Genomic DNA, 21,054 nt, shown 5'->3' with positions numbered 1-21,054 from the left:
TGATCTTGTAACTAACTAACATGATTAGGTCCAGTGATGGTATCCCCAGAATAAATATGTGGACAAAGTTGGCAGTGGGGTTTGCTGCAATGAAAAGTTTCAGGATTAGTATTACTGTGGTGTAGTCTGTGATTGCTGGTGGCTTCTTGGTAATTTGTGTGATATTGCAGAAGCTGTTTTGTTTATGGCTTGATGAATCTAATTCTAGAACAAACCACCAATTTGGGAAATTGTCTGTTCTGTTTCTTGCAAGCTGCCCCAAGTATAACATTCTCAGTGTGGCCTTTCCAGGTACGCAGTCACAATAAAAAAAAGTAACAGAGAGGAAGCCGTGCTAGTCTGTACACTATCAAAACAAAAAGCAGTCAAGTAGCACTTTAAAGACTAGCAAAATAGCTTATCATAATAATAATAATAATAATAATAAATAGTTAATAACAATAAAAATAAAAAAAATAAAAAAGGAAGGACTAAGGCCCTGGTCACCTCCCTTTTCTTCCATCTTTACTAAAACAAGATTACTTGAAGGATATGGAACTGGGGAAGATTGTTGCTATGTTGGGAAGGAACACTGGCCTTTGCATTCAAAACTGACCTGCTTGTTTGCTTCAAATTTAGCTTTGATAATGTTTAGGAAACAGCTTGCAGCTTTTATTTCTTTTTGTAACCGTTTTTGACCTTCTGTGCCTATACCACTAGTAATCATTTACAATCTGCCTGTAGTTAATACATTTATTTTAATGTAGGCCCCTGTGTATAAAGGAGCTTATGACTGTTACTGGGAAGATCATGTGTGCGGCATCTGGCTCTACAGACTACAACTCCCATGAAGCTTTGAGATGGAAAGGCGGCTTTTTGGCTAGGCTGAAAAAAGAAGATGGTGTTCTCCTGTCCTTGGAGAGTTCAGGCTGATAGAACAGGTGTGAAGTTTTCTCCCAGTCAGAAATTGCTTTGGGGAGCTACAACCTGCTAATGAGAGACCCTGCAGGGAAGGAACTTTATTTGTGTCTGTTGAAGTGCGGCAGAGGCCAGTTCCAGTGTCAGAGGGGCTAGTCAGCTTGTTGCCTTGCCTGGACTGACACATAAAACCCTCACCAAGCTGTCTGTGATCTAGTGGAACAACAGCTGCATGCCAATGCAATCAAGTAACTTGAACTTTGAAAACTTTAGGGTATACACTTTGAGGTGGGATAACTGATGGGAGTGTACATGCTAGTTATATGTTTCATTTACTTCTGTGTATATTGTTAATTGATTTTATTCATGTTTAGTTTGTACCCTTGTTTCATTACATTGTTACGTAAAAGTGTGTGTTAATTCTAACTTGGTCTATTAGATATATATTGTTTATAACTGCTGTTTGAGAGTTAAACCCAGATTATAACTGAAAGAGGTTTTCTAAAAGTCCCCATGGTACACCATTAATTGTGTGCAGGGGGCCAGCTAGGTGGAGGCACCCTATTTTACAGCCCTTTAGAAATCAAGGGTGGAAAGGAAATTCCCAACTACCCAACATCACCACTTGGAAACTCAGGATCCCCTTTAACATTAAATCCATCAGGCACACAGGCACACAAATGAGTGCTGCCTGCTCCCGTGTAACCCACGGAGGAAAGAAAAGGGGTTACATTAATGTTTTAGCTATACCAATGAGGTTTTTTTTTTCTGAAGAGTTTGAGGAATCTGTGCAAATTAACAAGGGCAGATGCATGTTCATTTCCTTGGACAAAAAGATAAACTTATCATCTTGTGGCGCTGATGGGGGCCTTCAGCAGTGTAAGATACACATTTCTGGGCTGGGATTAGAGATCTACGTAGGGCTCTATCAAATTCATGGCCATGAACAAGGTGTCGTGGATCATGAAATCTGATCTTCCACCCAGCAAGAAATCCGCTCTTTTGTGTGCTTTTAAACTATACTACACTGATTTCATGGGGAAACCAGGGTTTCTCAGATTGGAAGTCCTAACCCAAAAGGGAGTTGCAGGACGGTCACATGTTATATCTCAGGGGTCTCAATATTACCATCCTTATTTTACATAAGAAATGGTCCATCTAGTTCCGTATCCCGTCTTTTGACAGTGGCCAATGCCAGATGCCTCAGAGGGAGCAAGCAGAATAGGTAATCAGTGAGTGATCCCTCTCCTGTCATCCATTTCTGTGCTGCCTTCAGACCTGGGCAGATGGAGAGGGCAGCTATTGGCCAGGTGCCCAGCTCTGATGGCAGCACCTTGCTCAGAAGAAGCACAGAATTAAGGGAGGCAATTTCATACCAGGACATTCCAATTAACATAAGTAAGGGAGAAAAAGTGTTGTCAGTATAAAAAGAAAAGTCAAAGGTCACCTTGTTGTTAAACAGCCCTTTCTTTATGACCTAAGTGCAGCCAACAAAGACTGGAGTAAAACATCCCGTAAGGTGGAGTTTCATATAGGTGGAGCCTAGACTAAGAAAGCTTGTCCTCCGCCTTCTGTTAACTGAACAAAACATGAGTAAGAACTGACCCACCACAGCCAATTGTAACTGTTGGTGGGGACATGGAGTGAAATATGTTTGCTCAAGTATGTAAGACCTAGGTTATGCTGTACTATTACATTTGCCTTCCCACTCCATATAATGTACCTTGCGTTTTTTCCTCTTGAGCAGTTCCTGCATCCTTTTGGGGCTCTGGAATTTTTTTTTGTCCCAGGTGAAGTATTTCTTGCCCTCTGTGTGCTCTATGTCCAGCCATATAACATCATATGGGATATTGTTTTCATCAAATCCGGCGTCTACTGCCTTTACGTCCTGCTCATCCTCATAGTTCCAGCGGCACTGGTGGTAACCCAAGGAAAAGAGTGGAGGCAAGGCTTGAGTGCCTAGGAACATATATGAAATTAGAAACTAAGCCAATAAGCAAAATATTGGTGTTGCATTTCAGGGTTATCCTGAATCTTTGGAAAAGTCATTGGGAGTGACATGGCTGAAATCATATGCAACTGTTTGAAACTGAAGAATGCTTACCCAAGGTTCAATCCAGAGCACAGGTGTCATACTTTGAGTTCCTAATACCAGAAACTAAGATCAGAACAATTTTTATGGCAAGCTTAATTGCAGCAGAATCTACTATAATGACTGTATCATAGATGTGAGAAAACATGCTGCTATAGGGTGGTATAATGTTATTCTAGTGACCAGTCTTATTCACCATATTAAATTTTTTGTTGAAGTTTTAAAATTATTGTGGGTGAATTTAATTCTTATTGACATGAATAACTGACAAGGTGAAGCTTAGTGGAGAAGACCATTATAATCTTCCTAACTGTATACCTCATAAAAGATCTTAATTGCCCTTACTCTGGCACTTCATCTTGAGCAGAAACTAATATTTATTTAGTAGTAGAAAATAAAACTAGTTCCTTAGGTGCAATAATAAAAAGGCTGCGTCTACACTAGGCAAAAACTTCAAAATGGCCATGCAAATGGCCATTTCAAAGTTTACTAATGAAGCACTGAAATACATATTCAGCGCTTCATTAGCATGCGGGCAGCCGCAGCACTTCGGAATTGATGCGGCTCGCCGCCGCGCAGCTCGTTCAGACGGGGCTCCTTTTTGAAAGGACCCCGGCTACTTCGAAGTCCCCTTATTCCTATGAGCAGATGGGAATAAGGAGACGTCGAAGTAGCCGGGGTCCTTTCGAAAAGGAGCCCTGTCTGAATGAGCCGTGCGGCAGTGAGCCGCGTCAATTTCGAAGTACTGCGGCCGCCCGCATGCTAATGTAGCGCTGAATATGTATTTCAGCGCTTCATTAGTAAACTTCGAAATGGCCATTTCAAAGTTTTTGGCTAGTGTAGACATGGCCAAAGAGACCAAAGTGGCAGAAGTGGATGGATTTAACCTCCAATATTATGTAAGAACGTACGTATGTGTGTGTGATAGACCAACAAGACCAGTAGTCTGAAACATTTTCATAGTGTGGGCCTCAGTTTTCATAGGGAGTCATGTGATCTATTTACCCTCTCATTCATGACCAAAGGGGCCTCTTCTCCTCTTTATGATCAGATGATACCCTTGTGGCAATTGCTTACATGGGAAAATAATATTCAGAAAGTTTGTATACTCTTAACTCTCTTAATATAATAAGACAAGGTGGGTGAAGTGATACCTTTTATTGGTCCATCTTCTGTTGTTTCTTTCACCAAGTTTTTGACCTCCCTGGTCCAATAAAACCTATTACCTCACTCCCCTTGTATTTTCGTTATCCAGGACTAAAATGGCTACAACAACAGCTATAGTGGAGTGACTTTTCCTTTATTAAAAAAAGGAAATTAGTCACAATTTCTCCACTTTTGCTCTCCTCTCTCCCCTTCCCAATGACCCTTTGGCATCTGCCCCCTTTCTTCTCCTATTTCCCTGCACTTGCTTTCCTGTCACTTTGCTTCCTTCTCTTATGGACGTGCTGATTAGTTACTGTCTACTTCTCCTGCTCCCTTAGGAATGAAGCAACAGGACATTATGTCTTTCTCCCACTACTGCTTCTTAGCATTCCACTCCCTTTGATTTTCTCCTGATTCCTCCCTTTCCTGTTGGGAACAGCCTCAAATAGAAAAACTTCCTATTTCCAACTACTTTTAGAGGCCAACCCTGGACACTTGTAGATGCTACTGAAAGCAAGGGTGAAAGTAGTCTCTCCTCAGAACACCAATAAATGCTCTGTGAACTGGATTATCCTACTATGTTCAATAAGTAAACATTAGTCCACTTTTTAATACAACACATCTAGCAGGTAAGTGTTCCACATTATTTAAGTGATGACAGGGAACCTTACTGATAAACGCATACTGCTATTTCTTCACTAATACAAGACAATACCTGTCAGTTGTGAATACTGCTTGAAGATGTCAAAAGGGGTAGGTCCCAGTAGCAAGAAAACATCAATTATTCCACTTTCTGACATCCAGCGCACATCAGTTTGAGGTATCACTCTCTGCTTAGTTATATCTGGAGGAGCTTTGGATGGGACATGCTTTGAAAGGAACAAAAAAGTAGCATTTGAAGCCCTCTCCCTACCAAATGTTAATTTTACAATTTCTCCACTGATTACCAAAACCTCAGTATTTCTCTGATTTTTATATAGCATATTTTTGACCATGATAATGCAATATCTTTTCACTGTCTCATTTTAATAACCAAAACTATAGTTGTATGTGAAGAGATGTGAAATCACAACTATATTCTTCTTCTCTGAATACCAACAAGATGGTAACATGAAGTATTAGGGAGGGGAAAATACCAAGAATTTCTAAATTCCATGTTTTAATAAATATTAGCTACAAATGCTCAGTAGGTTTTTTGCACTTGTTTGCGCTGGATATTTATTTTTGTGGATTTCTCTTTCAGGACTTGAAATACTTCAAAATTTTCATTTTCTATATGAAATTTATTATGGGATTCCTAAATCTTGTCTTCTGAAAAATGCATCCTCGTGATCACGTATAAATCTCACTCAAATAAATGGGGAGGTAGAAAAAGGAGAGTTACAATCCTGATTCACCAAGGAAAATGTGAAAAGTTACACTATCAGATTGCCCTATGTGGGAGTATTTTAATTTCTTATTGATCTGCTTGGCATGATGCCATGTGTCTCTCACCTCCATTACAGCTTTTGTATTAATCTCCACTAGAGTTTCTGAGGAATTCAGCCAGAAGATACCAGAAGTTCTGTTTGGTTTATGTGCTAGCAGAAAGGGCACCGAACCATAAATGCCCATTTTGTCATGGATTTTGTGCCCATAGACATCCAAGTTAAAAAGCCGGTAAGCATCATTGTCACTGGAATGAAGAAACAAACATTCTACTAGTAATCATTTTCCACTGGGCTAACTTCTACTCTACAGTAACTCTGCAGTGCAGGGATTAATATGTTCTTTGTTACGGTTAGTCTTTGACCAGCAAGACACAAGATGTGGTATATCAAATTATATCTGTTGCTGTCGATGACGCTGATTCTGATGTGGTCTTATCATTGCACTATTAACACTCATCTTCCCCACTTTTCTGCTTAAAGCCCATGCAGCCATGTGGAGTTGCTCTTTTTAGCATTTCAGTAAAGTATATGATGTTTAAACCCGAGAAATATGCAGACTTGGCTAAATAGACTCATGATGGAGGGCACAAGTAGTCAGTGGCAGCACTGTGGAGTTGGAAACAGAGCAACCTACTCCTTGGGGACAAATGTCATAATTGGATGTGTTGCTGCCATTAGAACAAAATACAAAATGTGTTGTATATGGTACTTGTATATGGCGTACACAGCTCAAACCTGGAAAACGTTATGGCTTCTCCATTACAGGACTTACAATGTTTCCTTAGTTGTTCATCAATCCACCTAACAGCTAAGTAACCCTTCTAATTTGGGAAAAAGGGATCCCACTCCTTGTGCTCATTCACTCTTGGATTTCCTCACATTGCATGATTGTGTGCTATGACTTACAAGGGCCATCCAAACAACAATCTGGTGTGCTCAGTTAAACTGCTGTACAATCTAAATGTTCAAAGGTGACACCAGGACAAAGATCACCTGCAATTGTTCCCACTGGAATTTCAAGTTCCAGATGTTCTTCTCCTCTTAATTATCCCCAAAGTCAGAATTATAGCCCTCTTTAGAAGCAAATTTGCTTCTTTTTTACCTGGTGTTTTTGAGGAGAAATGTTTCGGCATGCTCTGGTATTCCATAAACATGTTCAAATCCATGCAAAGAAAAATCCAAGCCTATGGAACTGGGACCTATAAGAAAAGCATTAAAACATAACAGCCCTGAGGCATGCTTTCACATGGACTAACTTTAGGAAATATAAGAACAAGATAAAAAATCAGAACATACTAATTATGAAAATAGCCTGTTTACCAATTGCTTCAAACTTGATTTCAGATTCACTTCCATTCATATATACTTACTACATGGAAAAGTTTTTTAGGGGTCCTGGTTTGTCAGATCAGCATTTATAAACAACCCTATCACAAAGGGCAAAAATTATGAAATTGTAGTAAAAAGGCCAAAAGTTGCAGGTTATTCTATTCTTCTCCAATGATTCTTTATGGCACAATAAAACTGTTAGGAAACGGACTGAGGTAGCCAACTCATTTTATGTAAAATAAGTTATGAATTTGTTCATTATTAATTTAAGTTAGAATTGAACTACAGAACTAGAGAGGTCTATAGCTCATTAATTGTATTATTCATTTTTCCTCTGAGCCTTCTGATAGGAGAAAAAATGTAAGATGGATACCATTAAGTAGTTAAACAAAAAGCCATGTAGAAATATGGATCAGCACATATTTATGCAAACTGGTAAAGGTGATTTCAATTTCACAGTATGTCATCTTACCATTAGCTTTGATGTCTAAAAAACTGCCAAATTTCTCCTCCCAGAGACCGAGATCCTCTTGATTTTCCTACATGTATAGAAATAAGTATAAATGAGCTAAATGCAATTGTTCTAGCACATTTCTAAGTGATATGATACACACACATTCTCTTGCGGTGCATTATTTACTTGGTGTATTGTTGAACACAGGCAGAATGTGGGTCAAAAGCCACTTCAGGTGCTGGCCAAGCATGTGAACCATGAAGCATTGATGCGCTGATGGAACACGACTGTGCTGTGCTGCAGCATAAAAGAGAAGGATAGATTCCAAGGCTAGAAGGGGCAATTGTAATCATCTAGCGCAGGGTTGGGGAACTTCTCCGACCCATCGTTAGCCTGAATAAAGTTCTTGTAGCTCTACCCACCCTCCTGGCGGCAGCACGAGCTGGCACTGGTGCTCCACCCATGCGAAGGGAGGGAGGTGCCATAGCTGTAGTGCTAGCACCAACCAGCTTGCACCACTGCAGGGTCGGGGAGAGATTCACGAGCCTCATAGGCCCAATCCAGAGAAGACAGTGCCGGAGCCAGCCTGCAGGCTCTGCCAGGTGGGGGGAGCTCCTCTGAGTGCTAGAGGGAAGTGCACCATGCAGGCACTGCCCTTCCATTGCTTCCATTGGCCAAATTGAGCCAATGGGAGAGGCGGGGTGGTGACGCAAGGGGATGTCTCTTATGTAGCATGCAGCACCACACTGTCTGGAGACGCTCCTCCTCCACTCTGGCCAGAATTCTGGACAGTCAGAGCAGTGTGTAGGGGGAAATGCCTGGGAGTGGTGGGAGAAAAGCCTCTCCCACAAGCATTTCTCCACGCTGCCATTCCCTCAGCCAGGGAAGAGGGTGGCGGTGGTAGTGGTGGCTAGTGCCTCCCCTGGCCTAGACCCCCCACCTTACTCTTGAGCCCCACTCCTGCCCAGCCCCCTGCCAGCCTGCTCCTAAACCCTCCCTCCTGCTCACACCCTGCTCACCTCCAGACCACTTCTGGACACCCCCCCCCCGCCACTGCTGCCCCACTCTATCACCCAGAATCCCCACGCCCACGTGGTTCTTGCAGCCTCCCTCCCACCAGGCCCACAAATACCCACCTCCAGCTCACACCTGAACTCCCCTCCCACCCAGACCCCACAGCTGCTCCCCAGCAGACCCCCTTCCCACATAGTGAACCCTGAACCCCTAGTTTTGGTCCCATCCCAGGCCCCCAGATAAATTAATCTGGCCCAGGGGGAGCCCTGAACCTCAGTTCCCTCTTCTTTACTCCCCTGCCTGTGGTACTGGAGCATGAGGTGTCTCAGTCAGGTGCCACATCAGTTTGGGTTTTCTGGTGTTTTTACTCCTCCCTTTTATGGGTGCCCAACTAATTTTTGCACTATTCTTTCTGGTTTTTTTTTTTATACTGATTTCAGCACAATGATCTTGCCCTCTATGACAGTGTGTATCCCTAAATTCACCCCCTTTTACAAAACTGTGATAAATTTTGTGCAAAGCATACTTTGAAAGCACCATTTGAAAACAAATCCTTTGCTGATTATTGGCTGGTAAATGTGTGGCAAGAATATACACATCCGAGCTTCGCTTTCAAACATCCAAAGATGCATTCCTTAATCTGCACTTCCTTAATCTGTAATTGAAGTTTTCCTTGCCGCAGTCAGGGCTCCTGTGTAGAGTTTCATCATGCAGGGAAGCAGAGGGTAAGCAGGGTCACACAATATAATAATGGCATCTCCACGCCAATCTTGATTTTCTGATCAGGGAAAAAAGTCCCATCCAGGAGCTTTTAGTACAGTCCTGAATTTCAGAATACGTGTGTGGCATGAACTCTCCCTGGCCAGCCATCACTGATGTGGGTAAAACAACCTTTGTGATCTACCAACCCCAGCATGACCATGGAGAAAAACCCTTTTTGATTAATATACTCCGAGGCCATATGGGATGGGGCCATGATGGGGATGTGTGTGCCATCTATTGCCCCACTGCAGTTAGGAAACCACTGGGCAGCAAAGCCATCCATTATGGCCTGTATCTCTCCCAGGGTCACAGTCTTCAGGAGGAGACGCCAGCAGATTTCATGGGCCACCTCCATCACCATGAACCCCACTGTAGATCTGCCCATCCTGAATTGATTTGCCACTGAGCAGCAACTGTTGGGGGTTGCAAACTTCCACAGTACAATTGCCACTTGCTTCTGTACCGTTAATCCTGCCTCACTGTGGTGTTGCTGTGCTTCAGGGTGTGGATCAGCACATCACGAAGTTTCATAAAGACGGACTAGCACATGCAAAAGTTCTGCACCCACTGCTGGTTGTCCCAGGACTACAAAATGATGTGATCCCACCAGTGTGTGCTGGTCTCTCAAGTCCAAAACAGCCGCTCCACTATCAGCAATGCATTCATGGCAGCCATCAGTGGTGCGTTCCTGACCTGCAGTTGGCACAATTGCTGTTCCAAAACACAATCCTCGTCGTCATCATCATCATCATCATCATCAGCAGCACCAATAGGATACACAAGTGGAGCATCACTGAGCTTTGGAACTGAAGGACAAACTACATGACAGATGCTGTGGTTGCCAAAACAACCTGTGCTATTAGTTGAAGCGTTCGTGGATCCATGCTTGTGCTGGAATGCTGCAGCAGGAAATGGTGCAATCTCCAGTTCTTTTTCTTGTGTGGTTAGTGATGCACTGAATTCTGGGATAGTGCTTGGAATTCCAACATGAAACACCTACTAGCAACCGGGGCTAAAGCACTGTGGGATTGGTACCCACAATATAGTGCTCGTGCTGTTGAATTTGCACGGGGCAACAGGGAAGCGGAGATTCGACACAGAGAAAAGGTGGGTTGAATTTCAAGTAGCTTTGTGGATGCTTTATTCTAATTCATAATATCGCGATTAAGAATTTGAATTTATTAGATATCGATTTTATCTCTTAGTGTAGATGCAGCCTAAGAGAACTCATTAGTCCACATGTAAGGTTGATCTGGGGTGGATCCCTAGGCATGACACAGGTGGAACCATGTCTAGTCTCTCTTCTTGTCAGTTAGAACAATATGGTGGAGTAAACAGCCATCTGCACTTAGGAAGACTGTTGTTATACCATTGTATTAACATAGCTTACTCAGAGACAGATGTGTGTTTTTAATCCACTGTCAGGACCAGGTATCTCTTCAAAGAGAATCCTGCAACAGTACCAGGATATATTGGGTTGAGAGTATGCCTCTGACCTATTTAACACAATTTTATACAGGTGAAACTTGAGCCTCAGGCTCCTGGAAATTTGCCAGCGTGGCCTCAGTTTGGTTGGGAACCCCTGCCATGACACCAGCCCATGCCATATAAACACATAGTTTTTAATTATAACTAATCCATCCTTCCCACAGGATACTGATGCCTGAGTCATAAACCAAGCTTGGGTTACCTGAAAGGAGTCAGCTGATATGTCCTCTTTGATTTGTGCTGTCCTTTTGCTAAACATGAGCAGAAATAACCAGTTAATTGAGAGGGTTTCAGATAGAGAACTTTTAAAACTGCAACACCTCCTACAATATCTGGAACTTTTACCGTTGGACTTTTCTGAATGGTAATCATGTGTATTGAGATCTGTAAGTATCAAGTGATTTTAGTACTGTACTTAATTTCTTACACTGATCTTCATTCCAAACCAGAGCTAGGTTTGGGTTACTCCACTCCGCTTAGTCCCTGTGATTTCTACAGTTACTTCTAATAATGTCAACATTTTCCTCTCTTTATCCCAGCGTGGAAGACATTCAGACTAGATATTTTGTGTGTTCTGCCAAGCAGAGGGCTCTTTGTCAATAACGAATTTTTTTTTATTTTTTAATTAATTTGTTTCCCTATGGTAGTTATTTACCATGTTGCTTTCCTAGCTCTACAGAATGCCCTCCCACCATTCTTTGTTCCCCTGATTTATGGCCCTTCATTCTTCCATTATTTTGCTATCAGGGCTGGAGGGCTAACTATTGAAACTACATGGTGAATGGTGCTACCAGAAAGAGCAGGTTCAGCTATAATGAGGCTGGGTGTAGAAAATTAAGGACCTGATCAAAGAAGATACTTGGCTTCCTCCACTCCCAAGTAAAGTCAAGGGGAATTAAGGGTACTCAAGAGTGTACAGAATTGGCCCATAAATAGGATAAAGAAGCAGAATGAATAGGTTCAAACAGTTTTAAGTTATACTGGTCCGGTATCCCTTCATCAGATTCAAGGAAAAGAAAGCTCCATTGACAAATGCTCTAACTCAGTGGCTTTCAATCTTTCCAGAATACTGTTCCCCTTTCAAGAGTCTTATCTGCCTTGCAGGACCCCCAAGTTTTTCCTCACTTAAAAAATACTTGCTTATTAAACCAGACATAACAATAAGAAAATGTCACAGCATACTTTTACTGAGAAATGGCTGACTCTCACATTTACCATATTGTTATAAAATCAATCAATTGGAATATAAATGGTATACTTATATTTCAGAGTATAGTATACAGTATAGTATCAACAAGTCATGGTCTGTATGAAATGTTAGTTTGTCCTGCCTTCGCTAGTGCTTTTCATGTAGTCTGTAGGAAAAACTAGGCCAATATCTAGATCAGCATATGAGCAGGACCACTACATACCCATAGTGGGACTTCTATCCCTAGTTGGGAACCACTGCCCTAGCTGAATGAGCAAAGGGAGAATCTAAGCTTCAGTGTCGGGGGTGCCTGTTGTCAGAGACAGGATGCATGTGGTTTCATAAGATCAAATTCTGTCCCGACTTCAGTGGGCTGATACAGGGAGTAAGTCAGAGCAGAGTTGCATCTCTAATGTCAGTGCAACTGATTTATTTTATAATTATATGGTAAAAGCGAGAAAGTCAGAGCAGAGTCAGTCCTTATTTGTTGTGTTGGTATTTCCTGAATATCAGTGCCCAAACACTGCATGTAGACAGAGCAGCATTACAAATTTTGGCACTGCAGTGTTTTTGCCGATCTGAATTTTTGTTGGCTTTTTTTCCCCACCAGGATGACAAACCCTGCACATGATTGTGGGATATGGAGACATCACACCTGTTTTGGGGTGGTGGTTGTAGATGCTCAAAGTTCAACAGACCATTGGTGTTCACACTGAGTACAGTCTCACCCTGGGACTCTAATTCTATCAGGAATGGATTTGCTGTGATGTGAAGCTTCCGGTCCTCAGCATCACACGTTAACACCAGAATACCCGCCTCCTTCTGGGCTATTGAGAGTCTGACAAATTAAAAAAAAAAAAAAAGAGAGAGAGAGATAATACCCTTCCATGGGTTTTAGGTTATTATAGATAAACAAGAAATTAGACAAAAAGTAATTTAAGAATAATTGTATAACATAAGGCTAATTTATTAAACTGCTATTGAAGCACAACTACATTCTCTTAATTGTGGTTTCTGAGTAAACATTAAGGATTTCTGGGTCTGGCCCACAGACTGAACAGTTGAATAGTTAGCTACAAAGTTTCTTTAAATATTTTCAATAGTTGTTTTTTCAATACAAGCAGCAGGGTTTGTTGCAAGGAGAAGTTCCAGGATTAGTACTACTGTGGTGTATAGCCTGGGATTGCTGGTGAGAATCTTCTCAGGTTAGGAGGTTGTCTATACAAAAGGACAGGCCTGTCACCTAGCGTACAGACTAAAATGGCTACCTCTTTGTTACTATTTATATAATTACATGTTTAACATGCAAGCCTTTTTCATCTTTCTCAATGGGCAAAATTTATTCTCAGACACAAATTTACATTTATAAGCCAATTTTTTTTTGTCTATCCCAACATGTTCCTGATATTCATGCGGGTAAATACAATTGTACCCAAATGAGATGGATGACAATACACTGTTGCAGGAGGAGATATAAGCAATTAAGATATTTTTATCACCTCACAGAGCTTACCTCTGAGTGGCAGGTTCTTTTATGAGAACATCCTGGACTTCATATCTTGATTTGAGAGGAGAAAGCTCATTAATTTTAATCCTGAAAATGTTGCCTTCTATTGCATAAATTTCCACTTGGAGAGGAACCTTAGAATAAACAAACAGGTACACTAGCAACTAGCGCTACACTGTGATAAAGGCATCAATTATAATTCAGAAATTTTGGCTTCATATCACCAGACATTTATTTTCTGAAAAATATCTGTCTCTTCCTTCTGATCCAGCATAGTTTAGTAGGCCCAAAGCCACATACTAACAGTCACTATGCCTTTGAATTTGCAGATCAGTCTACTTCAATGTTTTTAAGAAACAAATATTCTTAGTTTGTAAGTGAAACTGAATTTTTTACAAAAACCAAACCAAACCAAAACAAAACAAAAAATACCCTGAAGTTTTGTTTAGCATTTCTCAGGAAATTTCCACCACTCTATCAGTGCAACTCCACTAATACCACCAATGGCAGGAGCACTAGTGCAGATAAGACTTGAGGCTCAAGCATTTTTACTGCTGTTTCACTGAGAACTGCTGTGAGAAGGATTAGGGCGCAATGTGTTAACTATGTGAATGCCCTAACTACAGCAGTATTCCCAATCGTGCTTAAACTGATGGAGCTGCACAGTGGGAAATTAAAAAAAAAAAAGCGTGCTATTTACCTACCCACTAGGTCTCTAACTGGTCTTTGTAATTCACAGGCATACAAAGTGGAATCATATAACTCTATCATTGTGTAGTGTTTGCTGCATACAGAAATCTTGGAATCTTTGCACTGTTTGCAATGGTCTGACCCCCACCCCTACTTTTTTTTTCTACCATAACACCTGCAATTTTGGCCATCAATCCCTTGTAGGTGAGGAAGAAAGTCATTGTCATTCCTTCTATCAGGCTGTAGGGACTGCTATACAGCTCTTCCTAACCCCAAAAGCTTAAAATGCTAACACCTTTGCTCCTCTAACTTCCTTATCTGTGAAATTTTTAAAAGAAAAACTTTCCAGACAAAAAGTTACAGAACATAAAATTCTTTTTTGAAAACTATAGAAGTTATCGTTATGCACTAGCTAAAGTTTTCAGTTTACATGCACTACAGCACACAAATTACCTTATTCTCACTGGATTAAGGCAGACTTAAATTTGTTACTTTGGAATGAGGGAATGAGGGAGAACAGCTTTTAGTTTTAAGGCTTTCTCAGGTAAAAAGACGTCTTTTTAGGTTTTTTGTATTGTGTCAGAAATAAAAATATATCAACATATTAAAAATATTTAATTTAAAATTTAATATTTAATTTCTTTAAAGGAGCCTCTCTTTATCAAGGACGTCTTTATGATACTAACATTTTGCATTTTAACACAGAACTACATGCATCCGACGATCTCAAATGACTTTACAAATGTGGACAAATATTATCAGCCTCGTTTTAAACAGTGCCAGTAGAGAAAAGCCCTAGTTTCCCAATTGACAGTCTCTAATTTACTACTGCATCTCTCACCTTATTCTTCTCATTAATTATTTGGAGTTTGACACCATCATTGCTTAATGTAGCCGAATCCAATAGTGCTCGATACAAGGACTTCCCAGGATGCAGACGTTTCTGACGCCTGCAAAAAGAGAGAATTGTTTTGGCTTCTATGTATGTCATGGTTTGTATGATGTTAGGGAAAACCACATTAAATAGGAATTGTTTACTGAGTAGGATAACTTTATTGCATTTTTCACATTTGTGAAGCAGTTCTCTGAGATGATGGAATTCAAGGAATACTATTACTTCTAACTGTATTTTTCAAACCTTCTTCTGTGGCCAGTTTCTTTAATTTAAGACTTTGCATGGACGGGTGGGGAAACAGTAGAGTTAGTAAAGATGTGCCTAGAGTGATCAGGTCTGTGGCTGTGTCAGGTCCTTGGAGGCCAATTATTTTGAAATAACACCCCCTGCCCATGCACATTAGCACAATTTTGAAACAACTATTTTGAAATAGGCACTTACTCATCTCAAAATCAGAACCACATTATTTCAAAATAACTCCCAGTTGTTTCAAAATAACTAATTGTCCAGAGCGCATGGACAACCCCTTATTTTGAAACAACTGTGGTGATTTTGAAATAATGCCTCTAGCGTAGACCAGAGCTTGGGGAGCATCCTTCAGAAACAATGTTGCATTCATTATCTTCCATTTTTTCATTGTTATAGACATTACTATAAACTATTTGTAACACCTGGAAGCCTTGACCAGGACTAGGTTCTTGCTGTGTCAGGGGCTGATAGAGAATGAAATGATTCGTCTCCTGAAAAGTTTATAAAAATATCATGTGTATGAGTTACAAAAGAGTTTTTTGAGTTCATAATCACTAAAAAATATTACTACAATTGTTTTTGCAATAAAGGGGTTAACCCCAAGTACCCTGACCAAATTTCAAGCTAGACAATGATATTCTGCCTCATTAAGTTCCCCCTGCAGTTTCTAATGGGTGAAATTCACTTCCTGTCATATTTCTGGCTTGATATGCCCTGGTAAAGAGTCACTGCATTTCATTGGTGGGTAAAGCAATTCCCTTGTGTATGTATGATTTATATGTATTTTGTATAGATTACAAAACAGTAGAGAAATACAGGCTCATTTAAAAATGCTATCTATAAAAGTATGATCAAGATGGAAACAAACATATAAAAACTACGGATCAAGAAAAGTTATCCTGTTGCGTGTAACAGGGCATTTAGCTTCACCCCTAAAACAAGCCCCTCCAATCTGTTCTAAAGGTAAATAGTATAGGTGCTTGTTAAGATACAGATTCAAATTTGGACTTTTCTGGAATTTTTGCAGAGAATGAAATAATCCTGCATATCAGATTTCAGTTTGACCCCATCACTGTTTAGAATATACTAATTATTTCCAAAAATGGTATTAGTGTTGAGTGGAAAGTTCTCCTGGTAAGCAGTATTCATTCTCAAGCCATGGCAATCTTTGTGTATTCTTTGGTTGCTCTAAATTAAGATATGATTAGGAATTGTAATTTATTTTTTAATATCAGTATTGTGTTTTTTTAAGAAAGATACTCTCTTAATTAGAATCTATCCTGCCATATGTGAGAAATAGTCTTGGGTTGGAGTCCACATCCTTACCTGTAGAAAGCAATGTGGTTGCAGTTCTTAAAGTTGCTTCTGCCCACAGCCTCATCTTGGACACTAAAGAAAACAGAATATTTAGGAAGCCTGTTTTCTAAACCCCTGTTGAATTACCAAATAATGACAGACCCTGCACAAGAGCAGGGGGGATTCAAGAACATGCTGACAGTTTATACAGCATTGAAGTGCAAGGAATATGGGATCAGAACCATTTTGAGCCTTTGTATTGAAATAAATGAATTATTCTTTTGATTTTGAGCACAAAATTTCAGTTTAATAGACCTCAATGTTTAGACAAACATTACTGAATTGATAGCTAAAAGAGCGGACAGAGCACACTTGGGCTGTGACTTCACGGAAGCCCACCATCAAAAGGGCAAAACTGAAAGCCAGGAATCGAAGTCCCGGCATTGGAAGGCGGGTGATCATATGACAAAGGCGAATCACGGGTCCGACCCCCTCTTTCGACAATCTGTCCCATTGTTTCGAAAGTGAGCGCCCACACGGGTACCAGCGCTCATTCGAAAGAAGGGAGGTGGAGACGCCGCAGATGGGCTCGCGTGGCTGCCAAGCCCTTCCAGGGCCTGCAGCCAGATGCTTCCTTAAAGGACCCCTCCTACTCCCCCTCCCTGCACGAGCTGAGGCCTGCCAAGCTGCCAGCATCAACGCAGACCCCAGCACAGCAGCACCATGGCGGATGACACCCTGCTCCTAGCACTGAACACAGACATCATGGACACCGTTGCCCGCCTCATCTGCATGGTTGCCACAGCCACCCCCCATCCTCCTTGGGAAATAGAGTGCCCCCCCAGGGACATGGACCCTCCACAGCCTGCATCCCACCTCCCGAGGAACCCCAGTGCTCATGGAGCCACCCCAGCAGTTCAGACTGGTGGAAGCCACTGGTGCTGAAGCAATGGGAGGATGCCACATGCCTGCGGAACTTCTGCATGAGCCGGGATACCTTCCACAAGCTATGCCAATGTGTGGCACCCGCACTGAGGCATCAGGACACCACCATGTGGCTCACATTTCCCCTTGAGAAGTGGGTCGCGATCGCAAAATGGAAACTGGACACCCTGGATTCCTACTGCTTAGTGAGGCACGTTTGGGGTGCGCAAGGCCACTGTTGGAGCGGTCCTCATGGAGGTAAGCTGGGCCCAGGGCACACCCCCGGCACAGGGACAGGGCTCCTCGGCACAGGGACCCCTGGGGGCTGCTGGCCAGGAGGGGACATGGGGACCCCTGGGGGATACAGGCTTGGAGGGGTGTGGGGGGGAAGCTGGCTGGGAACACCCTGCCGCACCCACACGAGAGCGCATGGCCTCCCTCCCATGCAGGTTGTCTGTGCCATAAACGTGATGCTCCTGCACCGGGTCATCTGTGTTGGGGACCTGGATGCCATCATCGGGGGTTTCTCCTCACTGGGATTCCCAGACTGCTTTGGTGTCCCGGATGGGATGCACATCCCCATCTGTGCCCCGTCACACAGCACTGGCCACTATACCAACCGGAGCGGCTACCACTTGGTAGTCCTCCAGGCCCTGTCGGATCGAAAAGGCTGGTTCATGGACATCTGTGTGAGCTGGGCAGGGTGAACCCACAACACCAGGGTCTTCTGCAATTCCAGCCTGCGCTGGCATATGTAGGTCAGCACCTTCATCCCCCAGTGGCAGCTGGTGGTTGGGGACATCGCCATGCTACTGTGCATGATCACGGATGCGGCATATCCCCTATTGCCATGGCTGATGTGGCCCTACACTGGCCACCTCGACCCCAGCTGGGAGGCCTTCAACACCCACCTCAACCAGGCCTGGCACGTGGTCGAGTGGGCCTTTGGGCAAATCAAGGGGCAATGGTGATGCCTCCTTGCCTGCCTCGAGGTTGGGGTGCACAACGTCCCGCAGGTGGTGGGCGCCTGCTGCACCCTCCTCAACATCGTGGAGGGCAAGGGGTCGCCTACATCCAGGAGTGGGTGGCAGAGTGCACCGCAGGGTTCGAGCAGCCGGCCGCTGTCGCCTTGCGAACTGTGATGGGGTCCAGATCCGGGAGGCCCTCCAGGTGGTCCTCACTCCTCGGCCGCACTGACCCCCCTGATGCCCACCCCGCACTATCCTCCCTCGCATCCACTCCACACCACATGCACCACCACTCTTACCACCACTGCACCCACGCCTTCCCACCGTGAGACCATGGGACACAGGCATTGGTGTGCAGTAAGTCTTTATAACCACGAACCACAACCCGGAGCCTGTGCAAATGTGCAACTATTTACAATGAGGGGTGCGGGGCCAGCCATGTACGTTGTGGGGCAGGGAGGGGCCTGAACTGAAAGAGGTGAGGGTAGGGGCCTGAACTGGGAGGGTCACTTGGGGACAGGGGTTACAGGCCAAGAGCCCCGTCAGCACCAGGATCCCCTCCCCTGCCAGGTGTGAGCTCCACGGCGGGAGTGGGATGCTGCAGGGAGCACTGGAAGGTAGGGGTGTTGGGGAATATCAGCAGGGGTGTCATCATTGGGGGGGTCCTGCAGGGGGCACCTTTCTGGGGAGGGAGTGGCCTGTGGTGGGGGGCTGCACAGAGGCCCAGGAGCCAGGCTACATTGCCCACAGGCTCCTGCAGGGTCCTGTGGATGCCCTCCAGGCGGGACATCAGCCGGTTCCATGCCTCCCTCCCCCTTGCAAGGTTGGCCTCCTCCAACTGGAGGCACCGCTCAGCCAGCTTGGCCTGGCGGAGGCTGGTGGTGTCGTCCCCCATGCGCCGCTGCGGTCTCCAGCTGTGGGCACGGCGCATCGGTGCTGCTGGAGGCACTTGGACCCTGTCCGCCACCTCTGGGGGGTTCTCGGGAGCACCAAGGCTGATGGGCTGTGTAAGCGCTCGATTGCTGCACCTGGAAGGGGAGACAGATGGTGTGTCAGTCCCAACTGGGACCCCATGCCCCCGGGACCCCATTCCTTCACCCCCCCTTGGATCCCATCCCCCTGGGACTGCATCCCCCCCAGGAGCCCGTTCCCCAGGGCCCAGGTTTGGTGGGGAATGCCATCCATCTGGTGTCAGGTGCGCACAGGGGTTCCCCCCTGAGTGGAACCATCCCTGGGTGTGGGCTGGCCCATGTACATCCCACTGTGCATCTGGGTGCTGGGAGCTGTCCACAGGTCCAGGTGCTGGGTGGTTTGGGTGGGCGCCAGGGGCATGCCGTGGGCCACACCGGCCGGGGTGTCTGGCCCCGGCCCACTGGGAGCTGTGCCACCCCCCACTCTGCCAGCCGAGGCATTTGCCCCACCATGCACTTACCGGGGATCCCTCGATGACCTCCGGTGATGCCCGGCTCCCCATGGCCTGGCCGGATGACTGTGAGAGGACAATGAAGATGAGGTCACCCTCCAAACTGGACCAGTCCCAGGCTGGCTGCTCCTGGCTCCTCAAGCCCCTCTGGATCAGGCTGGTCTGCAGAGATGTCCAGGACCACTGGGGGTGGGACTTGCCCCTGAGCACCCAGCCTTGTCCCAGACCTGGGTGTAGCCCTGCTGGAGCTCTTTTACTTTGCTCTGGACTTGGTCCAGGGTCCGCTCTGGCTGGCCACAGCTGGTCAGTCCCCAGGCCAGGCAGGCAAAGGCTGCAGCATTCCTCCACTTGACCCCCATCTCCTGGAGGATCTCTTCTTCTTTCCAGAGACCTAGGAGGATTTGGAGATCAGGCTCTGGCTGGGGGGCGGGAGGAGGCTTTTTTTCTTCTCTGGGGCAGGCTCTTGGGAATCCTGTGAGAGCTCTGGGGGAGGGAGCTTGGGGCTCGTGAGGCTGCTGGGCGCTGGCCGTGTGGCCTCTGGAGTCGTCGGGGGTGGCTGAGCAGGTGTGCTAGTGGCAGCTCGTGCTGTTGCAGCTCACCTGCTCTCAGCTTTCTGCCACGGGGTTTCTGGGTCCGTGTGGCTTTAAGAGTGGCTGGGCGCACAGATCATGGAGCCGTGCTCTGCAGTGCAGGGTGTCTCCATGCTCCAGCTGGGCACTGCAATGGAGGAGTCCTCTTTTGGAAGAGCAGGCCATCGAGTGTCTACACGTGCCTTCTTTCGATGTGGTTTGTCAACAGGGGGTGCTCTTACCACTACAGGATTGGGGTCCAGCTTTCGACGGCTGGGTCGTGTTCCTCCGCTTTCCAATTGGGAGAGTGCATGGCCCATGTAGACGCTCCCTCTGTGTAGACACACCCTGGGGGGCCTACAGTTTGAGGTGAGTTGTCCTTTGGCATTCTCAGTAACTTAGTTTATGGTCCACTTCTAGAGATGGAAATGGAGAGGGGCAAATTCAGAAATGATGGCAGGGCTTAAGTGAGCAGATTGCTGGCCTTGCCTGTAAGAGAGATGTAATAAATTCTGCTGGGCACCCATTGTGTGCTTCCCAATTGCTCCGGAAGTAATTATTCCTCAGAGGCACAGTGGGTACTGAATGCATATGACTTTCACGCACAGATGATCAAGCCTTTCCAAGAACAGGCCAGAGGTTTCCAGACAGTAAAACCTGAGCTGCATGACTCAGATTCTGAAGTATCATAGTTGAGCCCAAAGAATTCAGGAAAATAGATGCTAGTCATTA

The 21,054-nt window shown here is 44.6% G+C and overlaps 1 protein-coding gene across 2 annotated transcripts in view; it reads right to left on the bottom strand.

The window, feature by feature from the left end:
- Positions 1-21,054, bottom strand: part of GANC (glucosidase alpha, neutral C) — a 53,051-nt gene that overhangs the window by 28,830 nt on the left and 3,167 nt on the right. For both annotated transcript variants that reach the window (XM_074997064.1, XM_074997065.1), the window contains exons 2-11: positions 16,469-16,531; positions 14,840-14,948; positions 13,315-13,442; positions 12,457-12,639; positions 10,815-10,863; positions 7,367-7,433; positions 6,668-6,764; positions 5,630-5,810; positions 4,851-5,004; positions 2,621-2,856 (exon numbers count right to left, since the gene is read on the bottom strand). In XM_074997064.1, the coding sequence (XP_074853165.1) occupies positions 2,621-2,856; positions 4,851-5,004; positions 5,630-5,810; positions 6,668-6,764; positions 7,367-7,433; positions 10,815-10,863; positions 12,457-12,639; positions 13,315-13,442; positions 14,840-14,948; positions 16,469-16,531 (1,267 nt within the window). The remainder of the gene's footprint in view (positions 1-2,620; positions 2,857-4,850; positions 5,005-5,629; positions 5,811-6,667; positions 6,765-7,366; positions 7,434-10,814; positions 10,864-12,456; positions 12,640-13,314; positions 13,443-14,839; positions 14,949-16,468; positions 16,532-21,054) is intronic.

This window comes from Carettochelys insculpta, chromosome 6, assembly GCF_033958435.1.
Source record: "Carettochelys insculpta isolate YL-2023 chromosome 6, ASM3395843v1, whole genome shotgun sequence".
Classification (NCBI taxonomy): Eukaryota; Metazoa; Chordata; order Testudines; family Carettochelyidae; genus Carettochelys; species Carettochelys insculpta.
This window is presented reverse-complemented; position numbering and strand designations above follow the sequence as displayed.